This window comes from Quercus robur, chromosome 5, assembly GCF_932294415.1.
Source record: "Quercus robur chromosome 5, dhQueRobu3.1, whole genome shotgun sequence".
Classification (NCBI taxonomy): domain Eukaryota; kingdom Viridiplantae; phylum Streptophyta; class Magnoliopsida; order Fagales; family Fagaceae; genus Quercus; species Quercus robur.
In genome coordinates, this window is record NC_065538.1 from 88,209,851 (window position 1) to 88,230,520 (window position 20,670).

Sequence of the window (20,670 nt, forward strand, 5' to 3'; positions counted from 1 at the left end):
TCATAGACTTTGTTGTTAATAAGACAATTGAGTTCAAACCTAAAAGCGATTAGGTGGCCTTTGTACTACAGGATTTGTTCTCGTTGAAGAATCAACTTGCTTTCTACTATGGCTTCAATTTGATATGTGTGTTTTCTTTGTGAAAATTTGAGTGAGTATGAAGGGTTTCGACCTTGGCAGAAGTTTATATTTGTGAAAATTATTGTTATAGAATTTTAGTTGAAATAGAATTTTCAAGCTTTTGAAACATATATCTAATAGAATTTTATTTAAACTAAACTACTGTAATACTTGATAAGATATAAAACCAAAAATAAAAAGAATCTAAAATAAAAATAAAAAGAAAATAGTGATGACGTGGAAAATTGTAGGAGCTCCAAAGGTTTTGATTTTATATATATATATATATATATATATGTAGGGACACGATTTGCAGCCCAAACCCAAAATGTATAGGATCTTGGCCTAGTGAGCCCAGTACAATAAATTTGTAGAGAGTGAGTCAAAGAACTAGGCTTTAGTGAATTGGACAATGGCTAATATGGATGAACTCCTTGTCCGAGGAGGCAAGTGTTCATGTCCGAGGAGGCAAGTGCTCATATAAATCAAGTAAATAGAGTATAAGTGCAATTGTGATTGCTACAATGTTCTTTCTCTGTTTTCCAATCCCTTTCCTCTAAGGTCTCTATTCTCATTTATACTACATTTCTTCCTTCACCTTTACCCTACACGTGGATAGTTGATAGCTTAGGCTGATACTTATCCCATCAGCATCCTCTAGAAGTCTTTGGAGGATGGTTATAAGGCTGGAAAAGTACTGTTTAGAGGTCACTTCCTCATTAATGCAGCCAGAGAATTAGCTACAGAGCATTCAATGCTGTGGTAGCAATTTTCCCTTAGATATTTTTGGATTCTCATATTTCTTGTACGTTTATGGTGCACGTCCCTATCACTAGAGCTTCTTGGAATGTCAATTTGATCATTAGGATCTATACCCGATTTGCATTTAGCTTATCTGAGGAGATATTCCTCCTCAGATTCGGACTTCTCACGCTCTCGGCCAAAGCCCCAAAACCCAATTGTATGATTTGGGCCCATGACCCCACAATATATATATATATATATATATATATAATAACAAAGTTTTTTGAAAATAAAAAATCATAAGAAGTTTTTTTTTGATAAGAAGATTGTAATTTTATTGAGAAGAAGATAAATTTAATACATTCTAAGTTACAACTGACTCAATCAATAAACAACAAAAGAGAGATGACATAATTCGTTTTGTAGAACTCTAGCAAAAACAGAAAAAAAGAAAAAAAAAGAAAAAGAAAAAAAAAAAAGCAGTTTTGTGGAGAGGTAGATTAGATGGCAAAATATAATTGGACAAGTGACATGGCATCTTTCCCGATACATGGAACACCATTTCTACCCACGACAACAACAACAATAGGTAAAGAAATAAAATGGAATATGCCTAACTTTCGAACCAACAAAAAAAAAAAAAAAAAACATTTTCCTATTTGCATAGGAATTTGTCAGATTGACTGAAATCCAATAACATATAAACTGTTCTTCCATTGGTGGAGTCAAGTCGAGATGATAAGTATTATATAGACTCGAAAAAACCAAATCTTTATCATATAGAGAAATAGATAGAAATACACAGAGTCATTGAGTCTTCTAAATCTAGCTCTGTCACTTCCTATTTACTACTATTATTTATATTAACTCTACGCCTGTGTTTTTTTTTTAATTTTTAGATCTAAGTTTCGCACTCACATCAAATTTTGTTTCATTTTCACAAAACCAATAACGCAAATCGTACTCGTCTCTCAGTACTGCTCTCATTGACCCACCGTGCCAAAGGTTCTCTCTTTCTCTCTCTCTCTCTCTACTCAATACGTTGTCGTTTTTGCTTCTTAGATTCCTCTCTCTCTCTCTCTTTCTCTCCAATTTTAGATCTTGAAATTTCATGATGTTACCTAGGGTTTTTCGTTTTTCAATTTCGGATCCTTTTGGGTTTTGTTGATTCATGTTTGGTTTCCGAGAGAAAAAAAAAATAAATTGAGGTTTTAGGTAGGAAATGATCATTTGTCATTTCAATGAATAATGTATATTGCTCTGTTTGGTTGTTTGGAAAATGAGTAAATAAAAAAAATGATATTTTTTTAGGGTCTTTTAGGTTGTTTCATTTTCTCGGAAACCAGAATGAGCATTCGAATTGTTGTTATGAAATTAGTGTGAATTTCGATAGTGTAAAAATTGTTAATTTCTGGATTACATTGACATTTAATCTAGTTTGATTCCTTTATCATTGTTTTTGTTTTCTAATTTTCTGATTCTGCGTTTGTTGAATGTAAGTTTGAATTTTTTGTAATTGAATTGACATTTAATCTAGTTTGAAATTTGGACTCTCTTTAGCTCATACATTGCATTGTTTCACAAATTCAGAAGTAGGATTTTGGAATCATAGTTTAGCTTAAATGTCAATTTAATTTATGAAGTTCAAGATTTTCTGGATTGTTTATTATGGAATTGTTGGTCTTAGCAGGTCATTCAAAATTCAGCGGCCAAGCTCGGGGGGCGACTTGCCCCAGTTTCGGAGGGTAAATTCAAACACTCTTACAATGTTCATGGATAACGACGTTGAAGGTGGTAATCTTGGGCCATACGCTGACAGGCCAAGGGTTTTCCCCAGCATGCGTAGTAAAGTTCACACCCCATTGGTAAATACAATTCAATACAAAAAAGCCTGTTATGGGATTGAACCTGTTTCTTCATTTGTTCTTTTTTTGTGTGAATTGGTCTCATTGTCAGATTAATATATGATCACTTGTAGCAAAGCGTATGTGTTTTTCTTGGGGTGCAAGATTCATGTATGCTTTTGATTCTTAGTGGACTACGTTTAGGACTTTTCTTCTTTCATTGTGCTTATGATTTGTGATTGGTATGATGGAGCTGTATTGTGTTAAACAGTATTGCATTGCTAACAGCCTTTGTCTCTCTCTCTCTCTCTCTCTCTCCATTTTTAAATTTATAGCTTTTCGCAGACAGAACAACATGGTGCAACCTTTCATAGCTTTGAACTAACAGTGCAACTGTGCTTTGTCAGAGTTAGACAAATATGTTTTTATTTATTTTGTTAATTAGATACTCCCTCCATCCCATATTGTTGGTCTTGTTTAGAAAATCCGACTTTTCAAGGGAACATCATGTAATGTAGTCATTCAAATAAAAGGGATCAAGTTTGAAAAACTTTTTGAATGAAGTAAATGATAAGTTAGGAATATCAATATTATATATATTGACTCTTTAAAGAGGACTACATTTTGAGACATCCCAATATGGAATGAAGAACTAATAATTTGAGGTGGAGGGAGTAGTTAAAACAATGGGGGAGGGGGGATTTTAACCCTGGCTCTTCTTGAAAGGTCTCATGGGTGTGGCCTATGGAGAAGCATTAATGAAGGATGGGAGAGCTTTTCTAAGCATCTGTCTTTTGTAGTGGGTGAAGGTACTCGCATCCGCTTTTGGCATGATAGGTGGATTGGTGACACTACTCTAAAAGATCTCTATCCTGAGCTCTATGTGTGTTCAGCGGTCAAGGATGCTTGTATCTCTGAGGTTTTGTGGATTCCTGAAGGGGGTACTGTTAGAGTGTGGAATTTAACGTTTTATAGAGCTTTTGAAGATTGAGAGTTGGATGCATCATATTCTCTACTTCAGCTCATCCAATCTCGTATTCCTCAGGGTACTAGGAGTGATACCCTTTACTGGCAGCTTAAAGGGGATGGTAAGTTTGACACTCGGTCTTACTACCTTGCAATTTGGGTTGCTTTGATTTCTTTGTTTCCTTGGAAGGGGGTTTGGAAACCAAAGATTCCTAAGCGCGTGGCGTTCTTTTTGTGGACTGCTGCGCATGGTCAGACCCTCACTCTGGATAATCTAATGCTTAAGGGTCGCCCTTTGGCTAATAGGTGTTGTTTGTGTTGCTGTGATGGGGAGTCGGTAAATCACCTTCTTCTTCATTGTCCTGTGACCCATTCCCTTTGGACTTTTATGCTTCAGGCCTTTGGTATTCTTTGGGTTATGCCAGGTTCGGTGGCAGGTTTGTTATCTTGCTGGTATCAATGGCATGGGAAGCATAACTCGGACATTTGGAACTTGGTTCCAGGGTGCTTAATGTGGATTGTGTGGTTGGAACGAAATCTCGATCCTTTGAGGACAAAGAGAAGACGTTGGATGAGTTAAAGCTTTTATGCCATCGTAGTCTTTTGGAATGGTCTTGTTGTTGGGGTTTTACTGATTGTTCTTCTCTCTCTGAGTTTTTGTCCTCCCTTAGTTTAGTTTCCTGATTTCCCTTGTTGTTCATCATCATGAACTTCTTGTATTTCTCTTTTTTCTATCATTTATAATAGTTTTATACTTACCTATAAAAAAAAAATTACCACTGAGCTACATGGCTCTTGGCGTTAGAGTTAGATAAATATTGTAACTAGTTATAAAATAACTATTTTTCCTAAATGTAATGACAATTTTGACTGGGGAAAATGCATAGTTTTTTTTCTTTTTATGACAATGAAGTACCGTTTATCTCTACAACATTGTAATTATTTTGTAATTACTTCTGATGTGTAGGATTTATAATTTTTTTTTTTTCCATTTCATTTTATGGCATTTTTCTATTGTCTTGTTTTATCATATATTAGTTTTTGGTTTGGTTTTCCCTTGTGTTGATAGTATTAAGTTCTTTTTGCAGATATTTCGGATTCTCATGGGAATAAATGTCCGTGTTCTTTTAGTATTTCTACTTTTAGGACTAGGTGCAATCTTTTACGTTGGAGCAAAAACTTCTCCAATCATTGTTTTTGTCTTCTCCATATGTATTATGAGCTTCCTTTTCTCAATATATCTTACTAAGTGGGTGCTCGCAAAGGATGAGGGGCCTCCTGAGATGGTTCAGGTACATCATCTATTTTCAGTTTCTTTTGCTCATGATGTTATTTGTCTTTTTGTCTGTATGTTTTCACAGTAATTATTTTTGGTAGTAGATCATAAATTTGTTGTTTAATTTTTGTTACTATAATTTCAATAGGACTTTTCCTGGATCATTGATTTTCTATAGCAATGTATAGTCTATATGCATGGAGACTACGACATATCATGCAGACTTGTAATTTGTTTCTGTTTTGATTTTTTTTTTTTTATAGATACCGTTGATATGTTTGTGCAGAACATTTAATTATTCATAGGCAGTGGCGACGCCACTCAGAGTCCAGGGTGTTCCCAGGAACACCCTGACTTGAAAAAAAAAAAAAAAATATATATATATATATAATAATTTAAATTTTTTTATTTGTTTACCCTTAAAAAAAATTAGGAACACCCTCAAGCAATATCAGGAACACCCTCAAAATTTTTATGCCAAACAAATTTTGAACTAAAATCTAAAAAAAAAAAAAAAAAAAAAAAAAAAAAAAAAATTGTAACAGAGAATCTGAAAAGAAAAAAAAAAAAAGGCCAAAATTATCAGTTTTTGTCGTCACAGCCACTCACCACCACATCGCCGGTCACTTCCATGTCTCCGGCCACTTCCATTTGGTCAATCGCAGTCTCCCCACCTGCTTTAGCTTCTTCTTCCTTGCCTTTTCTTCTCCGTTCTCTGTTTTTCTTCAACTTTTCCGCTTCTCTGTTCTTTAGTATTTCTATTTTTGAATGCCAATTGCCGTATCCTGTTTTGTACACTAGAGTCCCACTCTCCACGTGAATACTGAAGTCATTAAATGAGTCAAAAGTTTTCAAAATTTTCAACTTATCTCCAACCACCTACGTGCCTAGCTTTAACTTTTGCTCATTGATTTTTATTTCTTTTGTTTTTTCATTACTGCATTTAGTAAGTACATGTACTTGGTACTATTATTAAACTACAACTCTTCTAAAAAAAATTATACTACAACCATAATTATTACTAATATTTAAAGGAATTATTATGTCAGACTTTAAAATCATTTTATATTTTTAAGAGAATATATACATTTAGCGGTAATTTCAAAACGGTACACCGGTATTAACCGGTACCGAAATATTTCGTTTCTCTAGCTAAACCAAAACGGCCTCCGGTATGGTATCAGATAGGCAAGGGTGTGTGAAAACATGAGGTGTGTGCTAGTGTGTGCTAATGCACAGTGGGGTGTGTGCTAGACTGCTAGTAGTTAGTAAAAAAAAATTAATGAAGCAACTAAACATCAATAATTAATAATTTAATTAACTAATACATTATAAAAGACAAACAAATTAAATTATGTTAGGCTAAACAACAATTAATAATTTAATAATTAATGAAACAACAATACAACAAATTATAGTTTATAAAAGAAAAACAAATTTATGAAACAACTAAACAACAATAATTAATAATTTTATTAATATTTCAAATGAACTTATAGTTTATTGTACAAGTACCTTTGTTCATTTCATTTCTTTTCATTTTTTTTTTCCTTTTGAGGTTTTTCGGTGTACAGAATGCAAATTTGTTTTGGTTTTAAGAACATTTTTTTTTAAGCAAAAACTTTATGTTGGCCAAATCTTGAATTTCGGCTGGTATTTACTGAAATGTCCCAAAACAGACTAAAATTACCCGAAATTTTTTCAAAGTGGAATAGGAACACCCTGGACAAAATTCCTGGAGTTGCCACTGTTCGTAGGTTTCCTTTATGTATTTTTGGTTGGTAAAAAAGAGTATTATTCAAATTATGAAAAAAGAAAAAGAAAAGAATATTATATAAGTAAGTGAACTCTAGTAATAACAACAAAGAATGATTTAATAACTCTTTGGTTGGAATTGGGCTATCCCCACTGTTGTGTTCTCACTGTTCTGTCAAGCTCACTTGACTCGCTGGACCAATCATTTAATTTGTTACCATTTAACATTTGACAACCCATGCTGCTGTTGTGGAGCTTCAGTATGCCTTTGGATAAGTATCTAAGATGCAAGGTTTCATGTTATGGGAAGTTGTTCTTATCCTGCCTCTGTGATTTGTCATGTTCTGGCATGCAATGGGGGTTTGGAACGTGGCTATATGTGTACCTTTCTGAAGTATTATATATATATATATATATATATCTGAAATTTTATATTAGCTGTAGTTTGTTTATCTGTATTTAATTTTCCTTTGAATGGAGAAGAATGTACATAGGAGAAAAAAGTGTATAAAGCTTTTCAACAAAAACACATAATAACCTTTTGGTTTCATACTTCAAGGTCGTTTAGTAATGTCCAAATAAGTGCATGGGACATTGGAAAGTGCAGGTGGTGTCCTCAGCTCTCCACATGCTAGAGTGTTTGCTGACAAAGACTCCTCATAGTGTTATTAAGTATGCCAAGAGTCGTGTAGCTTAATAGCATTGAATGGTCTCCTTTATGAGGAGAACCAAGGTTCGAATCCCCTCCACCCACTTCTTATAACAAATATGACAACTTTAGTCTCCTGTAAGCATACAGTGTGTTCATTGATAAAGACTCCTCATCATTTCTTATGTATGCTTATCTTGCTAACAATGATCAAGAATGCTTAGGCTTAATAGGGAACTGGCGTGGCTCAAAATTTGAAAATTTTCATGTACTTGTCCTGAGCTTATCATTTCACTTTCTAGATATCAGATGCAATACGAGATGGAGCTGAAGGTTTCTTCAGGACCCAGTATGGGACTATCTCCAAGATGGCATTGTTGCTAGCACTGGTTATCCTTGGCATATATTTGTTTCGCAGTACAACTCCTCAACAAGAAGCTTCGGGCATAGGAAGGTGCATAATTTAATAAGTTATAGAGCACTTTGTCTGCTCATATAATTTATTTCTCATTGCTGAATCATGGTTTTGAATATGTTGATGTAGGTCAACATCTGCATATATCACTGTTGCTGCATTTCTTTTGGGGGCTATTTGTTCAGGAATTGCAGGGTATGTTGGAATGTGGGTGTCGGTTCGAGCAAATGTTCGAGTCTCTAGTGCTGCTAGACGGTCTGCAAGGGAAGCATTGCAGGTTGTGTCCCTTTCTAGTTATTTATCTGAAAACGGTTTTGGACGGATATCATAACTGGGAATATCTTGTGCAGATAGCTGTTCGTGCTGGTGGTTTTTCTGCCATGGTGGTTGTTGGTATGGCTGTAATTGGAGTAGCCATCCTTTATGCCACATTTTATGTTTGGTTGGGGGTGGATTTGCCAGGTTCAATGAAGGTTACTGATTGTATGTGGTGACTTTCTTTCTTCCTTTTATTTATTATTATGAGTTGTAGTACATTAAAAATAAAATTTTAAAAAGAATTGCCTTCTGTATCCTAGTAATATTTTAGGAACATGGAGTTGGACCTTATTGTGATATTTCCTAAAGATGGCAATTTTGCAAAATTTGCTGCACTATCACCACAGTGGGTTGATGATGTCATTTTGGTGTTGATTAATTGTAACGGTACACTTTGTATCAATATTATCCATTGTTTCAGTTGGAGGACATTAATTTTTGGGTTGTTCAAGACTTCCAAGTTGAAATTTGGTTATACTTATTCACAAATTTTATTGAACCTGGGGGAATAGTTAGGTGTTCAAAGAACTTTGGACACCCATGTTATCCCCCAAAAAAAAAAAAAGAGTGCCCGTCATTGCAGGAACTTATGGCTTTATGATTCACTTGATGTATTGCTATATGAAAGTATATATGAAAGTATAAATCCTAATCTGTTCCAAATTTAAATAGATTCAATTAAGGTCTCTAAGATATGCTGCATCTTTGTATCTTCATATGATTTTACAGTACATCTACCTGACATGATATGTATTATTGTATGACATACCCTATTTTAAGATAATAATAACACTATCTTCCCGACATTCACAGCAACAGTGTCGTATATTTTTTCTAAAGATACTTTCATTTTATTAAGGTATGCTACATGTATGCTTGAACTGTAATCTGTTCTAGACCACATTGTAACTACAAGAATATATGTGATTTTTTATGTTGGCTGTTGTAACTGTATGCACCTTCTGTATTTTTGTCATTTTGGATTTTCATAGCATGTAATAATGTATTTCTTTCTGTTGTTTTCTATGATCCTGTGCTTGACGTTAATGTATTGATCTTCCAGTGCCTCTTCTCCTTGTCGGTTATGGTTTTGGAGCTTCTTTTGTTGCTCTGTTTGCTCAGTTGGGTGGTGGAATTTACACAAAAGCAGCTGATGTTGGGGCTGACCTTGTTGGTAAAGTAGAGCAAGGAATACCTGAAGATGATCCAAGGAACCCTGCTGTGATTGCAGATCTGGTAGTTACCTGTTCTCCTTTGTTGACTTCTTTCTGTTAAGTTCTTTTGCATTTGCCATTGGAACTTGTTGTTGAGGACTCCAATAAAATGTCTACTTTCATTTATGCATTCTGTGATGACTTAATAGTACATTTGAGCTGGAAGTATAAGTAATGGTAGGAAAATATTAAATTGTGTATTACAAATTATTTTGAAACAAAGGTTTAACTTTCACTTTTTTGTCTGCTGTTGTTACTACTTGCAAAAAGCTGTTGATTTCATAATAGACTGATTCACATAATTCAAGGGTTATAAGTTCATTTGTACTTTCTCTTTACAAACATGGTGATATTTTAAGACCCCTGGATGCAATGTGTATACTTGGAGGCATTGAGGTGTGTGTTTATTTTTTTGGTATACATGAGTAGTTAAAATTAGGCATATCAAAATTATTAAAAATAAAATAATTGATCGAAAGTTTCAAAAAAAAAAAAATTTCCTAGGCTTAGTGATCTTTCTGGACCTAATAAGTTGAAAAGTAAAAAGGCACAATATTAAACAATGCTGTTAAAGGTGGATGTATGAAGCAAGGTGTTTTTTTACCTGAGGAAGTGAGGTATAGCCTCTAGACATGGGGAAATAGTCAATTAAGACAAACTATATAGTCAGATATATCAAAAAGAGGTAGAGGAGCTGAGGAGGGCAGAATCTGGTTTACTCCTTTTCTGCAGTCATTGAGAAGTTTGAAATCAAAGAAAAAAAAAATTCTGTGACTTCTATCTCTCTCTCTCTCTTTTCTTGGTTATCTATGTTGCCAAAGTTGTTGGCTGTAAAGAAATTTGTACTTATTTTGTTTTGCAATTAAGGTTGGAGACAATGTGGGTGATTGTGCCGCTCGAGGTGCTGATCTTTTTGAAAGTATTGCAGCTGAAATAATTAGTGCTATGATACTTGGGGGAACAATGGCCCAGCGTTGTAAAATTGAAGGCAAGTACTGTGTGTGTATTTTCATATAGTCATGTGTGTTTTTGTGGGTATGTATATGTCAATTGGCTCACCCATAATTTATTTTTTTATGCAGATCCATCTGGCTTCATCTTGTTTCCTCTTGTTGTTCACTCTTTTGACCTTGTGGTTTCATCAGTTGGAATTCTTTCAATAAGGGGTACACGTGACTCTGGTTCAAAGTCTCCTATTGAGGATCCAATGGCAATTCTTCAAAAAGGATATTCTATTACGATAGTGTTAGCTGTTCTGACATTTGGTTTGGTAATATTTCTTTCACAATTAGAACATGCTCATTATACTTTTAAATTTTATATCAAAAGAAACTGATTACAACTGCTAATTGACAAATTCCTCTTTTGTTATTCATCATCATTTGGAGTTTTAAAATTAAATTTGTTCGAGAATTGGAAACCTGCATTTTTCTCTTTTTCCTTGTTTGCATTCTGATACATGATTATATTGCTGGTTTGAAATACTATTACAGTCCACCCGGTGGTTGCTTTATACTGAACGAGCACCTTCTGCATGGTTCAACTTTGCCCTGTGTGGGTTGGTTGGTATCATTACGGCATACGCTTTTGTTTGGATCACCCAGTACTATACTGACTACAAGCACGAGCCTGTACGCACATTAGCTCTTGCTAGCTCCACAGGTCATGGGACTAATATAATTGCTGGAGTCAGTTTGGGCCTGGAATCTACAGCTCTTCCTGTTCTTGTCATTAGTGTCGCTATTATTTCAGCTTTCTGGCTGGGTCATACATCCGGACTAGTGGATGAAAGTGGAAATCCAACTGGTGGGCTGTTTGGCACTGCTGTAGCAACAATGGGAATGCTCAGTACTGCTGCCTATGTTCTTACCATGGATATGTTTGGTCCAATAGCAGATAATGCCGGAGGAATTGTAGAGATGAGTCAGCAGGTAACCCTTAGGTGATAAATTCTCTAATAGTTTGGCTTGAATGATGATGAAAACTGTTGTACTTATTTCCCCTTATCTAATATTATACCATTGTTCTCACAGCCAGAAAGTGTTCGAGAGATCACTGATCTTCTTGATGCGGTAGGGAACACCACAAAAGCTACCACCAAAGGATTTGCCATTGGTTCTGCTGCGCTTGCGTCTTTTCTTCTGTTTAGTGCGTATATGGATGAGGTAGCTGCATTTGCGCAGGAACCTTTTAAACAGGTAGACAAAATTGTAGCCCCACTTTTAATTTCCTTCTGTTTCAAGTGCTGTTGCATCCTGTCTTAATTTTGTGATTTCAAATTGGCTTTCAGGTTGATATAGCCATCCCCGAAGTTTTTGTAGGTGGATTGTTGGGCTCCATGCTTATTTTCCTATTTAGTGCCTGGGCCTGTGCTGCAGTTGGCCGAACTGCTCAAGAGGTTGTTAATGAAGTAAGAAGACAATTTATTGAGAGGCCTGGTATAATGGTGAGCATGAGTTTCTTTTGTAACTTGTGTATTGCACTTTAATTATTTGTTTTAAGTGATCATCGTTTTAAGTTGCTTGCTGCAGGACTACAAGGAGAAACCAGATTATAGTCGCTGTGTTGCTATTGTAGCAACTGCATCTTTGAGGGAAATGATAAAACCTGGTGCTTTGGCTATTTTGTCACCTATAATTGTTGGTGGGTTGACTGCTCTCATTCTCATTGTAGCCTATGCCCTGTTTTTCTGTCAACATTATTCTTTAGGTTAAATTAGTAATTTAATCTTTCAACTATTAGGTAAAATTCACTTTGGTCCCTCAACTACTAATTGTAGCATCTACTAATTGTACTTTTATCCTTGGATCTCCTCTCTGTTTAAATTTAATGGAATTAATTGATCTGGCAAATAAAATATACATTAAAGGTTACTAATGGAAGTGTAAAAATTTGAAATGAAGTCAATGTGAATTATTAAATCTGTTAGAATTTAAGAGAGGAGCCCTGAGGATGAAATTGACTTGATTTTGAAAGTTGAGGGATTAAATTGGCACAATTAATAGTCGAGGGACTAAATTTAATTTTTGCCAATAATTGGAGGACCAAGTTATTATTATTTTTTATTATTACTACCACTATTATACTAACATTTATATCAAGTATGATTTGGAAATGGTAGAAGTACTGTCAAATATTCTAAATGAGATGATTATGGCTTCAAAATATATATTTTCTCTGTTTATTGAAGTGCTGTGTGATGGAAGTAATATTAGACCTAGTGATGTCGCAGGTGCTGGTGGTGGTTGTAGCAGCAGTATCATTTTAGAATCTAAAGTTGCAGTATAACCACACAAATAGTCCATGTATTGAAAAGTAATTTGTTGATTTATGTTTTCATTTATTTATATTGTGGTATACTATCTATGGACTTGTTTTTTTTCTATGATGTGTATTATCTATTCCAGTCTATATTCTATATAATGAAGGACTCAAGTTAAGTTCATATCACTTGCAGGTTTACTGTTCCGGATTTTGGGTTCCTATACAGGGCATCCTCTGCTTGGGGCTAAAGTTGTGGCTGCCATGCTGATGTTTGGAACAGTTTCGGGAATTCTTATGGCTCTTTTCCTGAACACATCTGGTGGTGCCTGGGATAACGCAAAGAAGTATATAGAGACAGGTGCTCTTGGAGGCAAAGGGAGTGATTGTCATAAAGCAGCTATTACAGGAGATACGTAAGTGTTGTTGATGTTCCCTTTTGGTGTTGGTGTTCTTGCCAATGTCTAGTATTATTACTTATGGCAAGTGGCAGTTATAAAATATTGTGCGTCTCCTTTCAGTCACATGAGTGGGTCCTGTGCTTTCAATTTATAGGCTCTGCTCATTCTCTCTTTTGTGTCTTTTATGTTTCGTTAGTAAATTTAGCTAATTATCTATAGTTATGTAATAATTTCTGTACTCCGTCAATTGTTAACATGAATGAAACACCCCTAAACAAAATTTAAGGAAAAAAAAAAAAAAAAACCAAAATGCATTTAAGTATGATTAATTAAGAGGAAAAAAATAGAAGTACAACATGACCAAGACACAACATGCAAGGAATCTTGTAGTAACATGGAATTTGATCACCAATATTCATGTGTTGCAAATACCTAAGATTGAAAAAAATGGGTCATGATATTGTTTCCAGTAAATACTTTAACTAGACCCCAAAGCATTGGTTGACACACAAGTTTTTATTTTATTTTATTTTATTTTTTAATCAGAACTGTAATGTAGTTTGTTTCCTTTTTTTTGATGTTCATGTTTGTATGTTAGAAAATTTAGCTAATTATCTAAAGTTAGAACCAAACTGCGAACTCCAAAGAGTTCATTTTTTAATGCCTGAAGTTTTGTCCTTTACAAGCTTAGTCTATTTCCCAAATTTTAAATTGTAAATGTTGTTTGTTTGAGTTATACTACATGGTATTGTTGATTGGTAAAACTCTACAATGAGATGTTGGTGTGCACAAAAAACTGCTTTTTTCTACCATTTAATTGTTAAAGAAAAATTCTCTAATTCCCATCTTTGTTTGGATCTCAGGACTGGAAAAATGTCAAAAGATATATTGCTTAACAAATTAGGTTTCTTAAATTGGTTACTAGGCCCCCAAACTCTATATTATATAATATGGGGCTGTGTACTACTTTCAACCCACCAGAATTTTGTGCAAGATTTTATATATATATTTGACGCTGTTGTTCGTTTCATTATAATATCTGAATTCTTGAAATTTATTGTGCTCTTGTTTTACCTGTTCTGCAGTGTGGGAGACCCATTCAAAGACACAGCTGGACCTTCCCTTCATGTCCTCATAAAGATGCTTGCCACAATTACGCTTGTCATGGCTCCAATCTTTCTGTGAGAATTGTTTGTACCTATAAACTCTTGCAGTATCACCCCTTTTGAGATCTCAGCGGCATTCGGCACCCATTTCCCTTGAATACTTAGATACTTTGCACAGTTAGGTATTTCCATGTATATCATCATGGGTGCCTGATTTATAGGCATACTGATTCTTTCTTGATCTGAATAAGATATGTTGAATTACTACTCATTTCAGTATCAAATTAGTTTTTAGTTTTCTTGAAAGCGGTTTGAGACTTTTGTTTTCTTCCTCAAATTTTATTTTCCTCTTGGTTGCTTGACTTAAAGGAGTGATGTGTCAAAAGTCCTGTATATACAGAGGGTTGTGGAAGCAAGTAGAGAACTCGTGTCATAATTTTATCTTCATATGTAATACTATAGTAGGACCTCTCTTGCGGTTGACATTCAGTGCTTCTCAGAAATTCTATAATTCCTCACACCTAAGAAAAAAATATTGTTTCAACTGGAACAATAAAATGAGTCCTAAGCATTCAACTCTCCTCAAATTGATGCAGAATTTCAACTGTTGAAGGTGAATAACATGTTTTTCCTTGGTGATATTAATTATATGCAATCATTCAAGAGTATCCTAGATATGGATGGACGAGAGCTTGAGAGGAGAGAACTACTATGTTTATGCTTTCACCAGCAAACCTTCAAATTTAGCATCTTTGGAAGGATTTTGGCCAAGTCTTGATCAACTATAGTGAAGCTGAAGTTGATTGAAGAAATCAGAGTAATTGTACGTCTGTAGGTATAAGATATTGGGTGTGATCATACCCAATTTGTCTCCATTCGCAATAGATAAGGAAAAATGGTGTGATCATACCCAATCTGTCTCAAGTGGTGATAGGTAAGAAAACTCAGTCATAAACTGATGTATTTATGCATTTGGAAGAGTTGATTTTCTTGAGAAATTGTGCCAAACTGCAGTCCTAATCATATTAACAACACCTATGTCCAGTTTCAAAATTTTAAACGCCACAAGTTGTGCCTAATTGCAGTCCCAATCGTGTGAACAGACATTTTCTATGTACTGATACTTTGCTAGCAAGGAAGATGCAGTCATCATGAACAACATTTATTTTATTCGTTTTTCCAATTGACCTCTATAAACATGTCATGCAAAAGTAAAAATTGTAAGAAGACAATGATATAAGAACCCATCTCAATTAACATAACACCTATGGTTAATACTTAGAACCTAAGATACTCACCACTTCAGTTATTGAGACTAGTGATAATATATCAAAGTTCAACATCTAATAGCATCCAACCAATCCTTAGGATAACCTGCTAGGATTTATTTTGGTAATTTCTTAATGTGTATGGGAATGCCTGCACATGTCCGGAGATTAGTCATGTCTAAAAAGAATAATGAACAACTTATTAAAAAAAAAAAATCGCAGACATTGGTCTGAGCACTGAGCTGCCTCAAAATTTCTTGAGCCTTGTCTTTCAGATTGGGCCCAAAACCAGTCCATGGGTAGCTCCTTTATCTGTGGATCCAACTTCAAAACCCAAACCCAATTACAAATTAGCAAATTGCTACTTGTCCAGTGTCCATTCCACTGTCCTGTTCAGTAGTGTGCAAATTCTGATTCATCCCCAATTCACAACACAGCTCACAGTATCACAAACTTCACCTTATCTCCAAAAACCCCATTTCTAGGGTTTTGTCCATAACCACTCCCCTCTCCTCCAAACTCCCAAAAAGGGAAAGACCCATATCAGGGTTTTCACCAAAACCCCTTTATTTGAAGCCAAAAAGAAATGGAAAAACCAGCAACCCCAAATGCACTACCACAAGACAAAAACGGCAGCGCCCAGAAGAGAAAGCTGCTAAGCGCACAAGAGCTAATATCCCAGTACGAGTCCCAAGGACTTGACTCACAACAAGCTTCTATCAAAGTCATAGAGGAGCTCCAGAATGCCCTCTTCAGGGTCATCTCCTCTGGGAGAAACAGGAAGGACAAGCTCATGATTGAGACTTCTAAAAAGATTGATGCCACAAACACAAGGCTTGCTGTTCTTGACATGAAGGTTGATTCCAAGCCTGGGTTTGGTGAGACTTTTGCTATTGGGGTTGCTTCTGGTGTGACCTTGAAAGGGATTGGAAGTGTCATGCCTCATGTTCTTGAGGGTCTTGCTCAGATTTGGAATTCTTTTTGGAATGTCAACAAGTCTTCACCTTGAAATTATTATTGGATATGTTTCTTTTTGTCATTTTTTTTTTTTTTTTTTTTGGGTTATAAATTTTCACTATGTTTCTTTAGACTTTTTTTGAGTTTAGTTGAATTTGTTTGTAGGGGTAAAGTGAAGGAAATGTTATTGGGTACTCCATTGGGATCCTGTTTGTAATGCTACAGAGGCCTTATATCCTTTGATTGAATATGATTTTGTGATCAAATTATTTTATACCAACTCTTTTCCTTTTCAATTACTTTACGCTTTTGTTTGATTTTTACACTATTCTTGACTTTTTTTTTTTTTTTTTTTTTTTAAAGCTAGAATGGAGAGAATCCAATAACTTAACAGTTTAGCATTGGCTAACTAGACTTTTACAAGTTAAAAAAATGGAAGGAGTTAAAGCTCAATTGGACTTTTGATAATCATTGTGTCTCCGTATAATATACCTCAATTCGGCTTATTTATTTTTATGATTTTCCTTCTTTGTTTAGTATATATAAGGAAGAGAAGGCTAAGAAGAAAAACAAATTTATAATTTATTAAAAAAAATTTTATCAAATTTTAATTTTAATCCAGTTTTGTATCAAAAGGCTATCACCTGACACCTACAATGCATATATAGTATTTTCGGCCCATTTATAGATTTTGACTCAAAATTCAATCGATATCCTTGCATTTTTATCTAATACTTACGGTGCAAAAAAGAAAAAGAAAAAGAAAATAAGAGAAGATAATACAAGAAAAGGAGCACAACTAATACCTTAATGCAAAATTTTTAATTAAAGGTATGCAAATAGAAGGAAGATTTTAATAAAAGGCACCCCTGGCCCTCTCCTTTCGTCACTGTACACTAGACTGGAGGAAAAGGAAGAATTAAAGCATTGGTCTTTTATTATTATTATTCTTATTTCTTCTTGTTAGACCTTGCACAACAAGTTTAGGATCATTGTATTGGACAGAATTGATAATTGATAATTCATAATTGCTGACTTTCCTTGGCCTAGGTTCTCCAATTTCTAGGCAAGAACATAGTCGCATTTTGGGACCCTCAAGCCAAAAAGTCTAGTCAACTACGCAACATAAAGAATGGCAAAGTCTTAATCTTACCATCACCAAAATTTCCAGGAAACTACTTTGACAACTTAAGCCTTAAGGTATGAAACTACATTAGTAACTTCTATGAAATCTGATAGTCTATCTCAAGTATTGTATCAAACTATTTTCTTTCTCTTTCTTCTTTTTTAAATAACTTCTCTTGGTTCTACTTACAGAAACTCAAGTAAGAATAAGAATAATTGTATTCCTGTTGTATCTGATTGATTAGTTTTTTCTTGTCAATATCTCTTTTTTTGGACTATGACCCTTTTGTTTAAAATCAATTGTTTTTTATTTCTTTACTAGTTACTAATAGATTGATATGATGTTTTTTTTTTTTTTTCTTTTTCCAATTTAGTAGTTTTCTCCAAAGACTAAAAGCTCAAGTTCTGGCAAGAAACAAGCAAGGATGAAATATTGTGAGGACCCTGATGTCATGATTGAAATACTCAGGAGGCTACCCTTGAAGTCTTTGCTGAGATCCAGGTGTGTGTGTAAATGGTGGAACCATTTAATCTCTGAACCCCTCTTCATCTCTAATTATACACTTTGTAATCCTCAGCACCAAGTCTCAGGATTCTACATGCAGAAATTTTTGTTTCTTAGTATGAATCCAGAGTTAAGGTTCATTCCATGCACTGGTCAAATAGATGCTGCTCCAAGCCCATCTCTCTCTTTCATTGAGGATGAGAATGGTGTTTGTATAAACCATTCATGCAATGGCCTTTTACTTTGCAGCAGCTTTCGATGCTGCCTTGAAGAAGAGCGCAAATACTACATATGTAAACCCACCACAAGGCAATATAAGCCACTACCTAGACCTGCATGCAATACTGTCAATGGTATTAGCATTGCATTTGATCCTAAGCGTTCACCCCATTACAAAGTTATATGCATTTGAGGTCATGATTTGTTAGCAAAACATTGCCAAATAAAGATATACAATTCTTATGAGGGCTGCTCTTGGAGAGATTCAGGAAATCCTTTTGTTGTTTTAGATGAGTTTTTGTTTAATAGAGGGGTCTTTTGGAAAGGTGCATTACATTGGGTTGGCAAGGGAAAGTTCTCACTTGGTTTTGATGTTGAGAGAGCTTTTGTTTACAACACCAATGCCTCCAATTCCAGAGGGTTGGGCAGAGAGAAGGTTGGGATATTTTGGTGAATCAGGAGGCCATCATATCTCATTGAGATTTATGGCCCTCAAACAACTGTCTTTGATGTGATGGAGATGAGTGGTGATTATTCAAGTTGGTTTGTTAAGTACCATGTTGATCTTAGTGGACTTGCAGCCCAGTATCCATCTATGATAAGGTACAATGTCCAGGATATTCATCGTTTTGTTTTCTCTGTCTTAAATCTTGTTCATCGAAACGTTGGACAAAATGAAGAAGAGGCAATCTTGGTGCTTCATATTCCTGGCAAGCTGATTCCATACAACCTTAGAGATAACACATTGATAGATGATTTTGACTCGTCACTACATCCGATGAGCATGGAAGAGAATCTTGGATTGAGTTATAGGTGGGAATCTGTTCATCCATTTAGCAACACTCTATGTTATATTTGATGATTGTATTAGAATTATTTGCTCTTTGTTGTCTTCTCAATTGTAGTTTATGACTGCTTCACAAAAGAAGCAATAAAGGTCGATCATTTCCTTGCACAAAGAGAGCTACTTTAAGAGAAAATATCTCATGCATCGGATATAGACATCCTTCCTCTCATAGTTTAGGAGTCTCACAAGGCTGTGGAATTCATATACTATGAGAGGGAGGATGCATATATATAATCATTGCACCTGAAGAAAGCTGGTGTTATATAAAGTTAAAAGCAAGTTTTATGTGTTAGGGACAAGAATTACATTTCATTACCATGAAAATTCAAAGTTTTAATGGATTAAGGACTTTTACAATATCATTATTGCAAAAACCAGTTTTGGGAAAAACTTCCTGTGCTGTACTTAGACATATTGGTTCTTGTTGGTAATCCAATATTGTGCATCTAAAACTTCAGAGAAGACTTCCTTCTGTGATGAAAGGAGGTCCATCTTAGATATTGTGAATTTTGAGGTGACCAAAATTAAGTATTGGTTTGAAGTTCCAATTCAAGTTTTTGCTAATATATGCAATGCTCTATGTGACTTGGGAAACTTTTTGCGGCTTAAAATTTAGATCACATGCTGGCACACCCTAGCAATATAGTAACTTTCCCAAAGATTAGACACACTATCATCCAATAATCAGTGAATAACTTGATCAAGCAATGTCATTTTTTAATCAATTTAATGAATCAATGTCACTGTTGCCTTCTTGTAATGTCTAGAATTAACCTATCCAGTTTAGGCCCCATACTAACTGATCACAAACACTGTATCTTTGATTTGAAAAGCTAATTTTACACTCTTAAAATTAATTTAAACTAGAAAAGGCCTCAATATAATTGTATAGACAAAGGCTGCTAAAGCTTCAAGAGTTAACGGAGTTCTTTGTGTATTTGGATGTAGCTTTTTGTTGAAAGTTTATTTACTTACGCTCTGTTTGTTTCGCTAGAAAACTTTCTATAAAGATAGTTTTCCACATTTTCCAGTGTTTGGTAGCACAAAAAAAACCTGGTCAATGGAAAACTATCTTTGGTCAACGGAAAACCCTAATAAAAATAAGGCTTATTTTCTATAGGTTGTTTTCCAAAAATTTTTTTTGGAAAACAATCTCTCTCTTACGCATTGCATCTTCTATAAATATTACCTTCATCTATAGCCGTGGAAAACATAATTTTTTGGCGCCTTCTCTCTCTCATGGTAAGTTTTCTCACTTTTTCTCTCTTCCCTTTGCTTTTTCTCTCCTCACACCCTCACTATCACTAACTCAGGTCTCTCCTCTTCCCATAAATCTCTCTCTCTAACTGTCTCTCTTCTCTCTTTTCTCCATGTTTCTCTTCCTCTCTATAACACAATTCTCTGATTAGATTTTTTTTTCCTTTACTGATCGGTCAATAGCTCCAACTTGCAAAGGAAAACAAATTTGCAGTGGTAATTATTTCATTCCTCTCTACCAAAATCCCAATTCTTTGCTTTAATTTGAATTTCAAGCTCAATTTTTTTTTTCTCTAAGAAATTTTTGGTTTGATGGATTCTAGGCAGAAGTTACTTCTTTTTCATACATAAAGTGCAAAAAAAAAAAAAAAAAAAAAAAAAAGAATGAATGAAGTAAAAGATGAAAATTTCAAACATAGCACC

At 34.7% G+C, this 20,670-nt stretch overlaps 2 protein-coding genes and 1 pseudogene across 3 annotated transcripts; all 3 read left to right on the top strand.

Annotated features, from left to right (window-relative positions):
• Window positions 1-1,576: 1,576 nt before the first annotated feature.
• Window positions 1,577-14,554, top strand: LOC126727641 (pyrophosphate-energized membrane proton pump 2). 2 transcript variants are annotated; one of them, XM_050433517.1, is made up of 15 exons: window positions 1,577-1,869; window positions 2,552-2,729; window positions 4,763-4,966; window positions 7,657-7,808; window positions 7,899-8,046; window positions 8,120-8,252; window positions 9,151-9,323; window positions 10,169-10,289; window positions 10,384-10,571; window positions 10,795-11,232; window positions 11,335-11,499; window positions 11,592-11,747; window positions 11,833-11,944; window positions 12,759-12,978; window positions 14,049-14,554. In XM_050433517.1, exons 2-15 carry the CDS (start codon window positions 2,631-2,633, stop codon window positions 14,146-14,148), a joined length of 2,409 nt encoding a protein of 802 aa, XP_050289474.1. In that variant the 5' UTR covers window positions 1,577-1,869; window positions 2,552-2,630; the 3' UTR covers window positions 14,149-14,554. The 2 variants fall into 2 exon arrangements, with proteins under 2 accessions (XP_050289474.1, XP_050289473.1); XM_050433516.1 differs by having other exon boundaries at window positions 1,578-1,869; window positions 2,555-2,729.
• Window positions 14,555-15,708: 1,154 nt separating this feature from the next.
• On the top strand, window positions 15,709-16,568 carry LOC126727642 (uncharacterized). The gene has a single exon (XM_050433518.1). It carries the CDS (start codon window positions 15,924-15,926, stop codon window positions 16,344-16,346), a length of 423 nt encoding a protein of 140 aa, XP_050289475.1. The 5' UTR covers window positions 15,709-15,923; the 3' UTR covers window positions 16,347-16,568.
• Window positions 16,569-17,533: 965 nt separating this feature from the next.
• Window positions 17,534-19,035, top strand: LOC126727644 (F-box protein At5g07610-like; annotated as a pseudogene).
• The last annotated feature ends 1,635 nt before the right edge of the window (window positions 19,036-20,670 follow it).